At 43.5% G+C, this 20,533-nt stretch overlaps 1 protein-coding gene across 1 annotated transcript in view; it reads left to right on the top strand.

Moving 5' to 3' along the window:
* TMEM132C (transmembrane protein 132C) overlaps positions 1–20,533 on the top strand; it is a 298,136-nt gene that overhangs the window by 70,136 nt on the left and 207,467 nt on the right. The window contains exon 2 of the mRNA XM_084648976.1: positions 13,903–14,791. Within this exon, the coding sequence (XP_084505102.1) occupies positions 13,903–14,791 (889 nt within the window). The remainder of the gene's footprint in view (positions 1–13,902; positions 14,792–20,533) is intronic.

Genomic DNA, 20,533 nt, shown 5'->3' with positions numbered 1-20,533 from the left:
TTTAGTAGCTTATTCCTTTCAGCATTAGCAATCGGTCTGACATTTCCAAGGCTATTCCTACAAGGAAAAGGGTGAGAAACTTTTTCCCCTGAAATATAAAAAGTATGAGCTTCTGTTTTACACCCACCCAAGAGAGTCGGTGGCTTCAGGCTTTTTGGAGGCATGCAGGACAGCTCCGCATCTTTCCTATCATGCCCTCCCAGCCCCCAGTGTTCTGCCAATAACCACAACATTTCATGTTGGATGTCTGAGCTTGGAGGGCATGTACCTGTCTACGGTGAAGTCACAAATTTGGCAGTACGGCACCAGGTCTGATGACCTGCTTAGGAGTATCACTTCTGGGCAATGTTTCCACAGCAGAGATGGGCTGTTCCTGGAAATTCCGTGATTAGCAGTAGCCCCTCGCACAGTGAGATCTCTGACTGTTGCCGGCTCAGATGCCCGAGGTACTGGTCTCTGTTGCTGAGATGAGTGTTTTAGGGATGCCTGCGGAGTAGTTTTGCAGTTTTGTGCTCATTTCTAATTCTTACACTGGTCTCTCCCTGGCACCAGGGCAGATTTTAACAGTGATTCACCCACTGATGGGGTCTTTTCAATTAAAATAAGATGATTGTTTAGCAGCTGTGGGTAAAGCGGTTCTAAGTGTGGTCACGTCAATGAGGTCACTCTTTGGATGACATCAGCTTGGGGACGGCTCTCAGCTGTGCTGTGGTGGACCAGCCCCAGTGCTTTAACCTTCACTGTTAATTAACCCTGAGAAAGGTGCTTTTCCACACTGATTTCCAGATGTCTGTTTATGAGGCTCTCCTGCCACCAGTTTGGTTTGGAAATCCCGCCTCTTGCCCAATGATGAAGAGTTATTTGCGGGTTACCTGTGTTGCTGAGACCATTTCCCTTCAAAGCAAGGCCACCCCGAGCTTCATGTCTGTCTTGACCTCCTCCTAAATTCCATTGTATTTGGGTCAGAGGTGAGAAACGGGGACCTATCCATGTAATTGGGATTTAAGAGGCCTAGGTTATGTGTAGATACTAAAATGCTGTGTGTTTGGCACCTCAGGTTCCAAAGGGCTCTGAGCAGGAGGCGGATGGGGGAGAAGAGGGAGAACAATTTCTCTTTCCTGTCCAGTGAAATTTCCATATGAATATCTGGTCCTCAGCTGGTGGAGATCAGCATTACTCTGATAACTTCAATGAACCTATATTGATTTAACAGCTGACCATCAGTCCCTAAATCTCACTGAGTGAATCCTCTCCCCCACCCCCCAATGTGGTAAGGAAACCCAGACAGACACTTAGAAGCTAGAGAGACAAGGTTGGGGGGTGGGGGCGAGGTAATATCTTTTATTGGACCAACCTCTATTGGTGAAAGAGACAAGCTCTCAAGTTTACACAGAACTCTTTTTCAGGTCTGGGCCTGTATGTAAGGTTAAAAGCTTGTACCTTCCATGCTCAGAAGCTGGTCTAATAAAAGGTAATACCTCACCCATCTTGTCTCTCTAATATCTTGGGACTAACACAGCTACAAGAACAGTGGTGACAACTTATGAAGCTGCTGGCTCAGACCCAAAATTTCCTCTGTGTGTATTTTATATATATATATATATATATAAAATTTTTTTTCATGGGCTGATGTGATTCCAGGGAGGAATAGGGTCACCCACCACCCTGATCTAAGGTTCTTCTGCCTCCATTGTTAACTCCAAATGGCCTCTATGTTTGTCAGGCTTATTTCAGACTTCCTCACTGTGCTCTGTATTTGGCCAACAGCCATACCTACTTGTTCTGCCATCCTGCCAGCCCTTACAAGCCAAGCAGGCTCAGACAATATTGAAGGGAAGGCCTCCAAAGTATACCAGAGTGCTGCAGCAAGTCATGTTTTGATACAGTGGGTAGCACCCTCCCATCTAAGGCATTGGTGAACCAGTGCTCCAGTACAGTGCTAGGGGGCATTGTGCTGGTGGGGCGGCCATCTTTCAGGAGATGTAAAATCAAGATACTGAGCTCTTACGGTCTTCAAAAGATCCTGTCGTATATTTCCATGAGTAGGGGTCCAGGTCCCTAGTATCCTGGCCAAATTCCTATTTGTAGCCCAAAAAGCCCTCCCCTGCTGTACTGAATAAAATCATTCTTTCACTCTTGTCCTGAACTGCTGTATATTGTGGTAGGTTGTTAAATAATTGCCACATGCCACCTTAAGTGGCTGCACTTCAGCAGTGGGGGAAGTGGACCCTGGAGACACAGTTTGTATTTCACTTTGTAAAGCAGTTTGCAGTCCATCCTGGGGAAAAACACTTGTATGTATGATAATATTTTTATTCCCTTATTATTCCTGTCTATTCAAGAGTTCATGTTTTGAACTGGTTAATATTGCATTTCCAATACTCTATTACTATCATGAGACTGATGGAATTGTAGCTTTGAATTTGGAATCAGATCTCCGAAATATAGATTTTTATCTACACTACACCCTAAATAGATGTCGGCTCAGGTTTGCTCCTAGTGCAAATGGATGGAACTCCATTTAAATCCGTGGAGTTGTGCTCATTGACACCAGCCAAGGATTTGGCCCTCAGTGTTCATAGAGCAGTAAAAGAAATAGAGCCAGATTCTCTGTTGCACTAAGAATCCTTTGCGCTCAGAGTGGTAGATTCTACCAAATCAGAATGGCATGATTTACACCAACTTTGCATTGCATGGGTGTAAATGAGGCATAAGTAAGGCAGCAGAGAAACAAGCCTTTGGTTCCTGCTCCTAAGAGTTTATAGTCTAAGGGTACTTTACATGGCAATGAAAGACCCATGGCTTGGCTGTGGCTGGCTTGGGTCAGCTGGCTCCGGCTTGTAGGGCTGGGGCTAAAAATTGCAGTGTAGATCCCAGGCCCACAAGGGACCAGGGTCCCAGAGCCCAAATGTCTACACTGCAATTTTTAGCCCCGCAGCCCAAGCCCCGCAAGCTTGAGTCAGTTGACCTAGGCTCTGAGTCTTGATGCCGTAGGTTTATTGTTTGTTTTATTTATTCTTTTATTATTATTTTGTTGCAGTGTAGACATACCCTTAGGGTCTAATCCTGGAAGCATTTACTACAAGGTGTGATGTTTACAGAGTTTGGGCCTAAATTAAGGTATAGTTAAATGTGTGATGCTATGACAGATATTGGGAGAGGTGGCAGAGTTGCTTTTCTGCTCATCAAACTTTTTTTGATCTGATATTCAGAATGTCTCCTATGAGACCATAGACAAAGCAATGGGAAGCCGAAAGGATTATTGAATGCAGTTGTTTAAAACTGCCACTAATCCAAACCACATAACCAACAGAACTGATATGTGGTATCTCTATAAACTTTTCATTCTGATGATGGGCCTGGGGAAAGTGCTGACAAGGACATGGAGCTGTTACCTTGGAAAGGGGTTTGCTCTGCTGCTTGCACTTAAGGTGGGCTGACATGTAGACAATTAGAACATGAAAAAACACCCAAGTAGGTAAACAAAAATCCATAGCATCAGTGTAGCAATCCAGGAACGTTAAGGACCTAAAAGTAGTTTATCAGTCCTAAGCACTCGGGTCCTGAAAGTACTGTACTAATGATCTGCTGCTACTGCTCTTCTTAGCTCAGTATTGCAAGGGTCTGTGGTCTTTTTAGAGAAGATTCTGGAGAGATTATTACAAATTAGCTTCTGAAAATGTAGCTCTTTGAAAAAGTGTGTGTGTGAATAGGGAAAAACATTGCATTTCATTAATTGGATATAGTTTCTTGTCTTCTGTTCTTCTAGGGCTCAAGCCTGTGAGGTTCTGAGTGCCTCTTGCCATGTTCTTAGCACCCTCAACTCCCATTGAAGTCTGGCAGTGGAGCAAAGTTACACACTTCAGGATCTAGGCTCCAGTCTCATGTTAAATGTGGACTATGTATAAAACAATTCAGTGTCTGAACAGAGCAGTGACTAGAGCAGCTGAAGAAAGGACAGTGCTATTTATAGAGGGAGGTAGAGAGAAGGATGTGGCTAGAAGAATTGGCATATTGTCCAGGGCAGAGCTATTTGCTCCCATGATTGTAATGTGTATGTTTCCATTTACAATACCTTAATAACCATAATATGTATTCAAACTGTGAGCTTTTTGTGTATTAGATCAAAGCATGAAACCTTGGCCAAGGTTTTAAAATGTGATTAGTGATTTTGTGTGTCTTCATTTTGGATCGACCTGATTTTCAGACCGGGCTAACTGGCATCCTTTGAAAGTCAGGCCCCTTCAAGGTGTCTCGGATGGGACACCCTGGGCTTGAAGCATCCCATATCACTAATTACTTTATGAAATCTTGATCCCAGATCCTTCTTTCGTCTCAGTTTCTGACTCACACTGGTCCATTTTTGCAGGCTTTTAAAAATAACAGTGCTTTACCTTTCTATATGAAATTTTTCAGCTGATGATCTCAAAGGGGCAGATTTTTAAAGGTATTTAGGTGCCTGAAGATAAAGCTAGAAGCATAACACCCATTGGTTTCAATGGGAGTTAGGGTCCTATCTGCTTTTGAAAATCCCCCTGGGCGCTGATCTGCCTCTTTTAAATACTTTTAAAAATCTGGCTCAAAGTTATTTACAAACATTACCAGTGAGGCTTCATTGACTAGCTGCTTCTATTCTTATTTTCTAGGCAGGTAAACTGAGTTGCAGAGAAGTTGCTTGTGGTCACAGTGAGTCATTGTCAGAATCAAGAATAGAACTGAGGTGTGCCAACTCCCTCTCCCTCATTGTAAGCATCAGACCAAATCTGTTTACGTGTTACTGCTTTGGGTTTCCCCAGGAGCCATGAAGCATACCACAACAAGGCAGACCTCACTGGAACCAAATGACTTCATATGACATTTACCTATTGTAAATCGCTCTTAAGACATTTTACATCTAGTAGCAGGAGGAAGGAAGTTGTGTGAACGATGCCTGACCTAGAACTTAGCTTTTCCAAAGCTCATCTGGTAACAAAGCCCTTTGTTAACTGAAATTCCAATATCAGATAAAATCTTTGACTTTAAATAATGAAGTAGGTAGTGTATGTCTGATGGCCTTACCAAAGCAGACATGCCATAACGTCAGCATTGAGAATGGGAGCAATTTTTTGTAACTTTCTTTGACCTTTGCACATACACGATTGTGCATACACTTTTAAGGTCATCAACCAATCTGAAAAACGGTTTATAGATTTCACTCCTGAATGTCAGATGCAGTCTTTGGTTGACATATGCATCAGTTGCAAGAATGAGCAGGAGAAGGCAGGTTTGCAAAGGAAAGGGCACTGCTAATTTCCATAGTCAAAAGGACAGGCAGATATAACCATATAACCAAACATAAATTGCAGTGTGTGGTCTGTCATGAAATGACACAAAATCAATTTATGGTGTTCACTTTTCTAATTCTATAAGTATTTGACTTTATTTCTGGATTAGGCACTAAAGACCCTCTTTTGCACTAGGGAAAAACTTTAAGTAATCTAATAACTATAAGTATATTAAAAATAAATAAAGTCAGTGGTCCTGATTTAGCACACAGGAATCAGTACCACTGGCCTCTGGAATAGTCCTACTGTATCAGACCCAAGGTCCATTTAGTTCATTATCCTCTGACAGCGATTGGTATCAGATGCTTCAAAACAGGGTTTATGAACCTCACAAGAGCAGATGTGGGATAGTCTGTCCCCCGACATTAGGTGTCATCCTGATCTCCCATAGCTAGAGCTTGGCTTAACCCTCAAAATGAGATTTAATATCCCTTCCAAAAATGTTGTTGTCATTATTTACAACTACTCTGGATATTCTTGGTATCAATATAAATGTTCAATCCCTTTTTAAAAATCTTGTTAAATTCTTGGCCGCAATGACTTCCGGTGGCAATGAGTTCCACTATTTAATTGCACGTTGCGTGAATTCCCTTTCAGTTTTGAATTTCCCACCTTTTAATTTCATTGGAAGTCCTTGCTCTTGTGTTAAGAGAGAGGGCAAACAGAAACTTCTGATCTACCTTCTTTTATGTCCCTAGACACATCTGCTCGCCATTCTGTGATTGCTCTCTTTTTCTTCTGCTGGAAAAGAAGAGAAGAGGAAAAAGTACTTCTTCTTTGTACAGTTGTTCAGGAGCGGCCCATGAACATCTGCTGATGTTCAGTGTGGAGTTTGGCTTTAATAAGTCACATAAGATAATTTCCCCAAAGAATGCAGGAATTTTGTGGGGGGAAGTCTGGTGAAATTACACAACCCATTCATCAATGTCCTTGCAATTTTCATTTCAAAACAAGTGAAACGCTACATATTGAACAAAGAAAGTTAATTAATTTTCAGACTATTTTAATAAAATATGAAATGTGTTGAAAATATCTAGATGTGCCGTCTCCTGCCATCCCTTGTTGTAGCATCAGTGACTCCAGGCAAACAGGATTAAGTAAGGTTCAAGCTACATCTCCGCTTTAAAATAAAAGGTCCTATTAGTTGCCAAGGGTAGCTGCAGTCACATGCATGAATGTAGCACATGAGATTTTGATACCAGATAGGGAACCACTACTAATATATCCTCATCACAGGACTTTGGTTCCCAGTTTCCTGAAATCAGGATTCTTAATAGAGCTGAGCAAACAATTTGCGATCAGTTATTTCTGTGACAAAATGATCCTCCTTTTCTGCCTACACGATGTGTGTAAATGGATTGCAGTTTTCCCCAAATGTATTCAGTATACGAATGATCTGACAGATTTGTTTTCACCTTTCTTTTTAACTGTAGGAACTAGTTGCAGACCTTTTGCCACAAGGATGTGACTGGTCAAATAAGTCATGTTGGTTAAGTTTTCTGTTCCCTGGCTGGATGTGAAGGCACTCCTGGTGCATATAAATGTGTGAACTGAAAATCTCGCTTGTACAAATGGCCTGTCATGCAACTTTTCCAGTTCCCTTTCCTTGAATTTTCATAGTGGTTTTTTTTACGGCCAGAGAGACCATTAGATCACCAAGTCTGACCTCCTGCCTAACGTTTCCAGAAAGTGAACACAAAAGGGATGGGGAAAACAATTATGGTCATTATGAAATCTGTGTGAATATTTACAGGCACTTTTTGCCGTATTTGCTGAGTTCTAGTTGTAAAAGGAAGATTTCTGAGAGTTCTGTACCTTCTACAGCCACTAAATATGCTGCCTTCTGTGGCAGAATAGTGGGAAAGGAGCAAGGAAATGCAGCCAGTGACTTTTAGAGGGGAAGAGACCAGCTTTGTGGATTTAAAAATATCTTCTCAGCTTTTTTCCCCTTAATGTGTCTTTCCAGGTCTAGACTGTGTGATTTGCAGTGCGAGAAGTGGGATGGAGGGCTGGGGGTGGGGGACAGGGCACTGGGCAGTATGGGGTACCATGGGGGGAAGGGGACGACAGTGCAGAGCACCAGGTAAGGGGGAGTGGTGCAGGGGCAGTGTGGCGCACCAGGGGAGAGGTCAGTGTGTGTGTGTATGGGGGGGGGGTGGAAGCAGGTGGGGACAGTGCCAAATGCCACGGGTGGACTGTTCTTTGGTGGGGCCATGCTGGGAGGCAGGGGCAGTACGGAGAGTCAGGGGAGTTAGTGCCACAAGACTCACGGGTTGGCTTGGCCAATACAGAGTGATGTGCTCTGCACCGTCTACGAGGGAGGCATAGGCTGCTATTTTCAGTGCCCCAGCCCAGCTTGCGGATTGGTGTGGAAGCAGAGAGAGGATGGCCGTTTCTCCCTCTTTCCTCCCCATTCCAGGTGATTTGCTCCCTGGGAGGATTATTATGAAATCTGCTATTCCCTGGGCCATACAGGGTTCAGGAGAAGTCCTTGGCAAGGGTGGATTCCTTCTGCTTCTCATTGGCCTCCTCTGCCCGGGCCCTCTGTCTGAGGGAAGAGGCAGATGGTTTCCTTGAAGGCTCAGTGGCACTTTAAACATCAACCAGCAAGTGTGCTTGGCGGTTGGCCGATCCCCTCACACCCAGCATCCAAATCCGTAACTTCCTGTCCAAGGGAAAGTTATTTCAAAATTACCTCCGCGCAGGATGGTTTTAAAATATCGGAGTTTTATGACAGCTCCATTGAAGCCGGTGCCTGGGGCTCAGTTCCATGTTTGTCTCCTCTCACCTTGATATCCAAGAGAGAAGAACCTCGATCAGAGTTCATGGTTTGAGATCCAGTTTCAGCAATCTACCTTGGTAGAATATAGGAATTTAAGCTTGGGTGTCACACTGGAGCTGATGATGTGCATCAAGCATTCATGTTTGTGGTCAGATGAAACCCTACAGTAGTGTATGGTACAAGAGGAAAATGTCTGACACAGGATTGAAGAAGTTACGAGGCTGTTACAAAAAGACACAAGGGAACAATGATTTTCAAGCTTTAACTTTTGCTTTTGTCTAATTGTTTAGCTCAGTAGTTCCCAACATTTTCCATTTTGGGATCCCTGTTTCCATACTGGGGGCCCCCCTCTGCCTAGGTGTAGCCCCTTTCCAGTTAGTAATATGGGAGGGCAAAGGGCTCACGCAAAGTGCTGACATCTGTTTGCAAGTCCCAGCTTGAGAATCCACGCTCTAACTAAAGATGCAGGATTGATCCTTACCTGTTTCCTCCCTTACTCCAACTTTCAGACTTTCTTCCGTGTTCGAAATGCGAGCTCAGCTTATTTGATCCCAATGACATGGTGATTTAGCCTCTTTCTCAAGGAATTTCTCAGATGAGATATCCAAAATTTAGACCTTGTATACACAAAAAGTGTACTGCTTTACCTATACTTGTGAAAGTAATGCAACTTCCCTAATATGGGTGCATTTATACAGGTATAATGCGCTTATACCAGTATAGTTTATTACTATATGGAAATAGACCACCTTTATTCTGATAAAAGAAAAGGAGGACTTGTGGCACCTTAGAGACTAACAAATTTATTTGAGCATAAACTTTCGTGAGCTACAGCTCACTTCGAAAGCTTATGCTCAAATAAATTTGTTGGTCTCTAAAGTGCCCCAAGTACTCTTTTCTTTTTGCGTATACAGACTAACACGGCTGCTACTCTGAAACCTGTCTTTATACTGATGTAACTGTGCCCACATTAGGGGCTATAAATCACTTCCCTCACCCCCACCAACATAGCATATGGGTACAGAAAACTGTGTATCTAGGCCTTATTGAATTCTCAAGACAGACCTCTATTCCATAGCTCTTTGTGAGAACTCTTTCTCTTAATGGTTGAGCAAGAGTAGGTTTAATATTGAGAAATTCATCCCTGATGTCTGACCACCACATCCAACCATCATTATGAACTTGATTCCTAATTATACTCTAAAAGATAATTTTCCTTTTAGGGTATTCATGCTAATCTTCTAACAAATAAATGAAAATGTGATCACTCTTTCAAGCAGAATAAAGCATGGGCTTAATGGATGCTTCATTTTAAATCATGCATTAGAATATAAAATTCAGAAAAACTAGCCAGTGTGTTGAATAGATTCTCTGATCAGTTTAGGAACAGGAGACTGTGAGTCTAATCAGCAGCCACTCTAAAAAGTACATGTAGTCTGTTGATAATTAGTTATACTAGAGGCGAGTTAGAGGGCATGAAAGTTATTGGGAAGAGATGGAAGAGTAGGAAAAAAACCTCTGAAATAATGTTCTATATGTGCAACTTCACATGGTTAGGATTCAAAGTGAAAAGAATGTTTTATAACCGATTTTTATCAGGTAGTAGAGGCTTGAAATTTGTATTAAAATAAAAAGGCAGTCCAGCTATCAGCACAATTATAGTACTCCATTACGTAAGGCAGAACAGAAGGTGGAAACCATTAGACTACAATATAAAAGCAAAGATTTTCTTTTCTTTTTTTTCTGTGCACCAGTCTGTTCAGATAGCTTTGCTGTTTACTTTAACACTATTTTTTTTATGCTGTTGGGGACTGAGATTCAGGCTTGCCAAAGCCCTGGCTGGGATGATTTAACTGGGAATTGGTCCTTCTTCGATTAGGGGGTTGGACTACATGACCTTCAGGGGTCCCTTCCAACCCTGATATTCTATGATTCTAAGATTCGGGGGGGGGGGGGGGAAATGGGTTTGTTTAATCTGGAGAAGAGAAGACTGAGAGGGGACATGATAATAGTCTTCAAGTACATAAAAGGTTATTACAAGGAGGAGGGAGGAAAATTTTTCATTAACCTCTGAGGATAGGACAAGAAGCAATGGGCTTAAATTGCAGCAAGGGCAGTTTAGGTTGGACCTTAGGAAAAATTTCTTAATTGTAAAGGTAGTTAAGCACTAGAACAAATTGCCTAGGCAGGTTGTGGAATCTCCATCATTGGAAATCATAGAATCATAGAATATCAGGGTTGGAAGGGACCCCTGAAGGTCATCTAGTCCAACCCCCTGCTCGAAGCAGGACCAATTCCCAGTTAAATCATCCCAGCCAGGGCTTTGTCAAGCCTGACCTTAAAAACCTCTAAGGAAGGAGATTCTACCACCTCCCTAGGTAACGCATTCCAGTGCTTCACCACCCTCATAGTGAAAAAGTTTTTCCTAATATCCAATCTAAACCTCCCCCACTGCAACTTGAGACCATTACTCCTCGTTCTGTCATCTGCTACCACTGAGAACAGTCTAGAGCCATCCTCTTTGGAACCCCCTTTCAGGTAGTTGAAAGCAGCTATCAAATCCCCCCTCATTCTTCTCTTCTGCAGACTAAACAATCCCAGCTCCCTCAGCCTCTCCTCATAAGTCATGTGTTCCAGACCCCTAATCATTTTTGTTGCCCTTCGCTGGACTCTCTCCAATTTATCCACATCCTTCTTGAAGTGTGGGGCCCAAAACTGGACACAGTACTCCAGATGAGGCCTCACCAATGTCGAATAGAGGGGAACGATCACGTCCCTCGATCTGCTCGCTATGCCCCTACTTATACATCCCAAAATGCCATTGGCCTTCTTGGCAACAAGGGCACACTGCTGACTCATATCCAGCTTCTCGTCCACTGTCACCCCTAGGTCCTTTTCCGCAGAACTGCTGCCTAGCCATAATTTTTAAGAGCAGGTTGGACAAACCCCTGTCAGGGATGATCTTGATAAAAGAGTCCTGCCATCAGTGCAGGGGACTGGTCTAGATGTTCTCTCGAGGGCCCTTCCAGTCCTAAGATTCTGTTTACACCAGATGAGGATTTGGCGCTCTGTGGCTATAGTGTAAACACCTAACTTTGATTTGATAGCAGGCACTGTGGGCAGTTCCAAGAAATAAGTGCAGCAACACCTCTCAATCCTCACAGCAACAATAATGTAGACTCGAGTTATGAATATTGCACCTTCCCCAGGGACATCAGCCCCTCTCCCACTCTTGTATGTCTCAAAGCTCCAGGGTTTGCAGCATGTCCTGAAGGCCGAATAAATTTGGAATAGTTTGGAGCAAGGGTGTGAATTCCAAAGGCAAGAGGCCCCCTTAGAAAACACGCTGTCAGCAGCCCTCCATCTCTTCTAAACCAAAGGGTTGATCACAGCAGAGTGCCCAGCTCCTGGGCATCTGAGCTCAGCAATCAAATTTGAAAACTGCACCCACCCATTTTGACACCAGTTCATTATTTGTATTGCAATGGTACTTCAACCAGATTTGGTTCCCTCTTGCCAGATTTGGTACTAGGCACTGTACAAACACATAGTGAAAGACACTCCTTGCCCCAAAGAGCTTACTGTCTAAGCAGCCAAGATAGATTGGAGGTGAAGGGGGGAAGCAAATTGCCCAAACTCATAGAATATCAGGGTTGGAAGGGACCTCAGGAGGTCATCTAGTCCAACCCCCGGCTCAAAGCAGGACCAATCCCCAACTTTTGCCCCAGATCCCTAAATGGCCCCCTCAAAGACTAGCCTGCTAAACCCAGGGTTGTGAGTTCAATACTCAAACCACTGAGCTATCCTTCACACAGCTGATCACTGTCTCATCTGGGATTAGAACTCTGGTCTCTGGATTCCCAACTCAGTGCTCACCCCACTGAATCACCTTGACTCTCCTAATGTGCCTGGGAGGAAAATGTCTTTAAGTTATCAAATATGTACATCTTTCCATCAGCTGTCTTATTCCTTTTGCAGTTTTGGTCCATCTTAGTAGAGTGAGTAGGTAGGGTTGTTGGTGAGAAAAAAAATCACCTGTTTGCCTCAGTGGACATCTAATTGACAATTATTAAAACAGTCAAATCAAATTTTGATTAAAAAAAAAATTTGCTCAGCTGAGGCCCTGCCTGCCAAAACCTTGGCACCCGTTTTTATTACTGATGTTACAGACACGACACTCTTGTGTGTACTAGATCTCACACATCAGGGTGCATATGCATTAGAGATTTGAGATTTTATAGCTATACATATATTACACACACGGGTGTCTTTAGCATGGTGCATCTGTAGCCCTGAAAATAGGAGATACCAGCACAACCTTAAACTATAGAGGTGCAAACCATGCTAGCCCACGAAAACTTATGCCCAGATAAATTTATTAGCCTCTATGGTGCCACAAGGACTCCTTGTTGTTCATGCTTCTAGAATTAGTGACCCAGAAACAAGGTTTCTGGAGCGTGGAAGGGAGGCGGGAGAAATGTTTGTCATTTCTTTTGAAAAGCAATCTGTAGAGCAGTCTCTCTTTGGCTGTAGAACAGAAACTAACTTTGATCTGCTAGCCAGTGTTCCTACAGTGAAAGTGATTAGCAGGATTTCAAGAGCTATGGGTGAGTGGAACTTACCAATGTACTGAATGCCTTGGGCATGCTGTGATTAAACAGAGACTAAAAAGGCAGAAAGAAAGTTTATAAGAAGGTAGAATAGATGGGAAAGAAAAGGACTCTCTCTACCAATTTATGAATGAACTGTTTGTGGGGTTTTTGTTTTTGTTTTTTTTCTTGTCGCCTTCAATGCTTGTGCAAAGATTTAGTAGTTTACTGATAGGTTTCAGAGTAGCAGCCATGTTAGTCTGTATTCGCAAAAAGAAAAGGAGGACTTGTGGCACCTTAGAGACTAACCAATTTATTTGAGCAAAAGCTTTCGTAAGCTACAGCTCACTTCATCGGATGCATTCTGATGAAGTGAGCTGTAGCTCACGAAAGCTTATGCTCAAATAAATTTTAGTCTCTAAGGTGCCACAAGTCCTCCTTTTCTTTTTTCTCAATATGTGTTTCTCCAAATGAAGCACACTCCTCTTCTGTGATGTCAGTGTATCCTATTTCAACTTGATATTTTGCTGCATCTTCCTCACATTTCGTCAAAAGCATTTTTGCAGTGCAGTGTTGCCATATGGTGAATCCTGAAAATGGTTGGGGAGAAGCAGTGGGTCTGGGTATGGGATCACCTCGAGGAAACTGGGGTTGTCCCAGAAAACAGGATGGATGGCAACCTTACAAGGCACATTGGTGACAAACATTGCAATCGGTTTGGGAAGCAGTGTAGTTCAGGAACTTGTGGGTTTGTTTGTTTTTTTTAATCCTGACTCCAACACAGACTTCATCGGTGGCCCTGGGCAAAAGTCACTGAATTGTAATGCTTCCGTTTCCCCGTCTGTAAATTGGAGGTAATGAAGAATGTTATAAGGATTAATTAGTGGATGTACAGCATTAAATTAAATCTAGACAAATGTATCATGCTGAAGACCACTGTGTGTGTGTATATATTGTGTATATATAATGAAATGTATAAATACAGGGCAAGATTAATACCTACATTTTCTGCCATGCATGTGACCTACAGAAGAATCCAGTGTTTAACTGTAATCATTTTTCCATCATAACTAATTGAACAATAATGTGGCAGATGGCTCTATTGGAGTCAAGAGAAACTTTTTAATTTGAACCTATACATTGCTTTTGGCCTAGTCCATGAAGCTCCAGGTTACTAACTTTTTTTTATTATTATTATTATTAATAGTGACAGATTGTCGAGGGGTCTTGGACAATATACAGAGATTTTCTTCATTACCAACCTATCTACCTGTGAGCTATCGGATCTTCAGTGCTGAGACTTCCTTTTTCCTTAAAGAAGCCAATCAGGATTTCATGAGAAACTCCAGTTTGCAGTCTCGGGTGGAGTCCTTTTTCCCATATAAAGCCAAGAGGCCACCTGTATTAAATGCCAGCTATGGACCTTTTTCCGTTGAACAAGCAGTGCCCCATGACCTACTGTTAACTTCAAACTTTTTTGGATCCACCAGCAAGTTTACTTTTAACTGGAGACTTAAAGCCTGCATCATGAGCGACAAAATTTACCTGAGCAAGCCTAAAGTCCAGATCCTTTTCTACATTGTGGGCAGGGACTGGGATGACTACAGTACCACGGAGAGGCTGCCTTGCTTGCGGGTGTTTGCCTTCCGCGAGACGAGGGAAGTCCGAGGCAGCTGCAGGCTGAAGGGGGATCTGGGATTGTGCGTGGCAGAGCTGGAACTCCTGCCAAGCTGGTTTAACCCCCCCACGGTGGTGGCTGGCCGCAAGAAAACGACAGATCAGTCAGAAGGGAGCCCTGTGGAACTTTACTACACCATCCAGCCGGGGGATGAGACCGGGGAGTGCACCACTGAGGATGTGAGGAAGGGGAATGCCATCCGGCCAGGGAAGGATGGTACGGATGAGACCATGTCCCACTTGCAGAGGATTGGCTCTGTGAGCCTCTATCGAGCCCCAGAGAGTTCTCAGCTGACAGAGCTGAGGCTGGACGGTAATGTTGTCATCTGGCTGCCATCGAAGCCGGTCAAGCAAGGAGAAGTTGTGAATGTCTTTGTGACTCTGGCTAACAATTCCACCGTGGAACAGTTTGTACTGAGGTACGGTAGGTTGGTTTTGCCTCTGTTTCTCTGTCAGTAGCGAACGCTGATGTAAAGGGGGAGTAGCCTAAGCTAGTTGGTGGGGTGGACTCATATTTACAACTGCCCCCTAATTGCAACCCACTTCTCATCTATCTCCCCTCTCCCCCCAGACAGAGAGGACATTGAAGAAATCCTCGCTAGGATTCCAAACCCCTAAAACACACCAGGGTTCTACAATGAGTGCCCAATTCACAATAGGGGTGCTGCCTTTTCTGGCCATTGCTGTGGCATGATGCATCACGGTAACTAAAACAAGCATCAAAATATACTCCTGAACTTTTAATGCGTAGTAGCAGGGGCATAGAGTATGACTCTAGAGCATATTAGATTGCTGTCTTGCCACTCACTAAATCGCCATGTAGGCAAGCCCATAGAATACCAGGGTTGGAAGGGACCTCAGGAGGTCATTTAGTCCAACCCCCTGCTCGAAGCAGGACCAATCCCCAACTAAATCATCCCAGCCAGGGCTTTGTCAAGCCTGACCTTAAAAACCTCTAAGGAAGGAGAATTCATCACCTCCCTAGGTAACCCGTTCCAGTGCTTTACCACCCTCCTAGTGAAAAAGTTTTTCGTAATATCCAACCTAGACTTCCCCCATTGCAACTTGAGACCATTACTCCTTGTTCTGTCATCTGCTACCACTGAGAAGAGTCTAGATCCATTCTCTTGGAACCCTCTTTCAGGTAGTTGAAAGTAGCTATCAAATCCCCCCTCATTCTTCTCTTCTACAGACTAAGCAAAATCAGCCCCCCCCCGCACAATCCGCCTTTCCTTGCTCCCTGCCCTTCCCGCCCCTCTCCCCCCCCCCCCCCCAGCACAATGTTTAAATGTAGCAAAGCACCTGGCGCAGTAAACTTCATTTACTTGCCTTAGCTGCAAATGACATGACACAGCTTTGGCTTCACACACAATGGTTTTGTCCTGAGAACTTCAAGGGAATGGCTCCATCCTTTTACTTATTTAAGCAGCAGTGTTTTGGGCTGCACACGTACCTGTTTGGTGTTATTTTAATATGTTTGAAGTTGCTATTGATTTTAAGAGACATTAAGTTCATTATTTGGGAAAGGAATGGCAAAGGCAGTACACAGGAACATGAGCATTACCATAGTGGATCGGAACAAAAGTCAATGTGTTTCCTTCCTATTTGATACGTTAGCCATTTTCCTACCAACCAGATGACAATCTTTTGAGGGTGAAAAAGACCGACAAACTAATTAATCACCAAAATATTTGATGGATCTCCTTTCCTGTTACCAGGCTTTACATTCAAGAGAAATTTCAATAGTGATAAGCAACATTTGTTCTTTTACAGCCTCAAGCAGCCAGAGTTTCTCATAGTTTTCTGCACATGAAATTGTTTATGTCGAAGGCTCATATGAATTAGATGAATACATAGTTGACAACTGCTGACAAGAATAGCCTGTAGGGAAGGAAGTGTCGCTTGGAAGATAAAAGGCTTTTATTAAAACAGGGGAATTTTAGGAATCCTGGAAGTGTTCTGATATTTGTAGCTTTGGTTTAGTTGGTGAGATAATCTGCAGGCTACCTGTTTACTGAGTGGAACCTCTGAGTTAGAAGAAGCTTTTTCTGTCTCTGCTGCTTTTTTATTTAAAATCAGTATTCTCAAGCAGTGAAGACAAGATGTGTTCCTTATAACAAGCATAGCTGTGATGAAAGAAGAAATCCAAAGGAGGCAAATGTGGTGTGTTGTTTTTGCGTGGGCAGGGATATCCCTTTGAAATATGTGTGTCACTGCCTTTTATCTCCCTGAAAAGTGAGTTAGAGAGAGACAACCTCATTGAAAGCTGAGGATATACTTCTTAGCTCAGGAAGGATTCAGATTGTCTGCGCATGGATGCTGTTTATGTGCCCAGTGGTATAATAGCAAGAAATGGAAAGAGCAGACATCAGAGGTTGCCTGTTGCACCCGCTGTAATAGACAAGACTGGTTGTTGATGATGATTTTCGGAACAGGTCGTACTTAGAGCTGGTGATTTTTTTCAGATAAATCTTTTCCTCCCCACAGAAGAATGCAGATGCCGGTTGACTGAAACGTTTGGCAAATTTGGGTCGAATTCGCCAAATTGTTTTGATTGGTGGTGGGAATTTAAAAACAAATCTTTGGCCACTGAACTGAAAACTCAGTGATTTGCACAGCACTAGTTATACTGGTTGGGTTTTTTTTGTTTTTTTTAATAAGGTGAATAATCATACATGTCCAATATCCATCTTAACCATGCTAACACACAGGTGAGCTGGATTGGTTCCCAGAAATGAATTTGGCAGTGCTCAGCTGAGGCCCAAAGCCTTGGCAAGAGTTGGCCCCTGGTCTGCCAGCATCACACCCATAGTCAGAATTTATAACCTGTATATTTGCTTGGCCCGGGTGCCTGAGAGTTCTGGCATGTGAGCAGGAAGTGGCTCCATGGATGGAACTGAGGGACCCAGGTGAGCCCACTGGCTCTGTGGCACAAGGCGGAGGCAGGGTGGCCTGAACCATTAGAGCTGGACTTCTCAAAGGATGAGCCAGTGGACGAGAGTAGAGCAGGGAAAGTCCTTGTGCTGTTTCAGGTCCTGCAGCATCCTGTGGAATGCAGAGTTAAATTGCTCTGGAATGGAGGGGCAGCCCAGAGAGCTCTTGGTTAGCCCTCCTGTCTGGCTTGGGCCCAGACTTAGTGACGTGGAGGGAGAGTTGAGGCAGGCCAATATCCGCAAGGGGCAGCACCTTGGGAGCCGGGGAGCGACACTAGCCTGGGTTCTTTCTCCAGCCTGCAGGACACCAAATCCAGATGGGACGCGAAATAGCCGTCCAAGCCATTCTTCTACTCAGTGGAGAATGGAGGCAGGTGGGGCTGAAGGAACTGCTCCGTACAATATTTTTGTTTGGGTGTCAGGTGGAAGCATGGGGTAGCTACAAGAGAGTAGCCCTGTGGAAGGGAGCAGGGCCTTGTCTTAGCTCCTCATAGAACACCAGAATATGAAGTGACAGGTGATATTCACTGGTGAAAAATAATGTGACACTATCTCCTGGGGCATAAACTGTGTGGCCCAGTCTGTCAGCTGCTAAGATTTATCTCTCTTGCGTTTACTGAATGGCAGGTGAGGCCAGGTTTGACTCTGTTTCCTGGGTGTAAATCCATTGATTTCAATAGTGGTACGTGGATGTATCTGAGAGGAAAGTTTGGCCCAGGCCTCTATGGGCTGCCTATGTCTTTTTAAAAAAAGAAACCTGGAAAATGGCCAGTGTGTATGTTAAGGTTGCTTACAGGCTGCTTTAACCTTCTGTGTGGCCATTTGCCTGGTGAGGTAGATGCTGTATGTGGGTCCCTGCCAAAGCAAACCCTACATCCGATGACATGCATTCACATTCAAAATCATCCTAAAGAAACACACACTGCATGTTGTCCCCAGGCATGGTGTATTTGTTTATTTCTTGCTTTTTTTTGTATGTTATTCGCTGAGTTTTTCAAACACCCAGCACTGAGGGAAACAGTGTGTGATCGTTGCTGGATGGTGGTGGGTTCCGATAGCTTGGGAATTCTTGGTTCCTATAGCTGTTGAGATAACATTGTGGGCATGGGAGATAAGCAGACTAGCTGCTGTATCTCTTTACATAGGTAGTCCACCTGTAACAGCATGAGCTATCCCCAGAAAGGCCAGAGTGTAGCATTAACCCGCATCTCATTGCTCTTCCACTTGCTTTCTGGGGCTGGTGTAAATCGGCATAGCAGGGTTGACTCCCACACAGCTATCCCGACTGACACTGGCGGAGGGTTTGTGTTGATCTTTCTATATAAAAGCCTTCGTGTGAGCTATCGCTGGGTGTATTGTATACGGGGAGTAGATTGTGAAGTCCTTAGAGCATGGACCTTTTCTTCTACATGCTTGTAAATTTACAGCACTCTGCAAACAGGAAAAAAAAATCATAACAGCAAAAAAGAGAGGCTATTCTAAGCAGATTAACCGTAAAAATGTACAAGTGTCTGTGTGTGCTCTGGCTTGGGAATTTGGATGCTCTGTTTTTATCAGTGGTATTGGGACTTGGGCGGCCAAATATGTTAAGTTGCTTTGAAAATCTTAGCCTGTGTATGGTGGTGGTTTTGTTCTATAGCTCTAAATACGCTTCCAGTGACTGCACTATTAAAGGCTCCTTCCATCTGTTTTTCATTGTGGGTGGTGCCACATTTGATCTGGCAGAGGCTAAACAGCAGCGGGCCAAAGCATTAAAGCTAGGAACATTAATGTTTTGCGCTACCTTGCTAGGCAGCAGCTAATCTCTAACTTGCTGTAGGAGGTGCTGAATGATCGGCTAACCTGCTTTACAGAAGGCACTGAGCAGGATAAGTATATGGAAAGGAGATGAAGTTATCTGCCCTGATTAGAAAAACTTGACTGTGTTTTTCCCACTCAAGATAGCTAATTATGGGTCTTTCAGTGCAATTTTCATTCCACCTGAACGGTTGCAGTGTTATTGAATTACCTGTTTCCAGCAAACAAGTCAACACAGGACAATGGATAATTAGCAGTGATAATAAATCTACACATTGGAAGAGGGATAAAGGATAAATGCAGCGAGGAAAGCTATTAAACAGATCAGCTAAGGCAGCTTTGTATGTCAGTTCCTAATGAGTATTGACAGCACGGCTGTATCAGACAGGATCGAGAATGCTGATGGAGTTACTAATAGCTAAAAACCTACACACACACGAGCACTGAAGTGTGGCTGTAATCAGAAACGCTGTATGAGTTGAATTTGTTGTATATTTTGAAGTATCTTGAAATTCTGGAGTGAATTATCCGAACCCGCTAAACAAAAATTGGTTTCCTGAAGTGGAATCTTTTGGAAGCTTTTGGAATCTAAAAACAAAAGCCCCCAACTTCCTCCCCACTAAAGTACACACATTACTTTAATCTCTCTTAATTTGAAATACAACATGGCACAGAGAGGAATGAGGAGGGATGGGGCAGAGGGGAAGAGTTCTCTTTTGTGTGCCCGTGTGTGTTTTCACATGTGAATCCCACCAAAACATTTTCCTGTTCCCATGCAGCTCTACAGTACTTAAATATTTAAAAGTGATTTCACTATTGTTAGGAAACATCTAAGCATAAAAGCAATTCAGTCCACATCTGGAGAGAAAAGAGCTTGAAGCCTTAGGACTTGCTTCCATCGGCTTTTTTTATTTCATGTTCCATTTTCAATTGTAAAGGAGATCTCGACGTCCATATTCCAGACCCACAGCTTTAAGCTATTACGCAAATGTGAAAAGAAAACCGACATGACCTCTGAAAACAAAGTTTCCTTTTGCTCTGGAATTAGACCTTCTCTTTAGATTGGCGTTTTGTGTTCTGAGGAACAAAGAGTACATCTTTCTCTGGTGCCTGGGTAACTCTTAAGGATAGTTAGTCCAGGCTAGAAGCACTACAGTTTTAGCACGTCTGGTGAAGATGCTCTATGCCGAGGGCAGAGAGCTCTCCTATCGGCATAATAAATCCACCTCTGTGAGAGGCTGCAACTATGTTGGCAGGAGAAACTCTCCCGCTGGCACAGCACTGTCCACACCGGTGCTTAGGTCTATGTAACTTTCATCACTTGGGGGAGTGGCTTATTCATACCCCTGAGCGACGTGAGTTATAGCGAAGTAAGTGGTGGTGTAGACATGGCCTTACTGTGTAAGAAATATGTTTTGTGTTGTGTGTGTA

Source organism: Lepidochelys olivacea (genome assembly GCF_965140295.1).
Source record: "Lepidochelys olivacea isolate rLepOli2 genome assembly, chromosome: 15".
NCBI classification, from domain to species: domain Eukaryota; kingdom Metazoa; phylum Chordata; order Testudines; family Cheloniidae; genus Lepidochelys; species Lepidochelys olivacea.
This window is presented reverse-complemented; position numbering and strand designations above follow the sequence as displayed.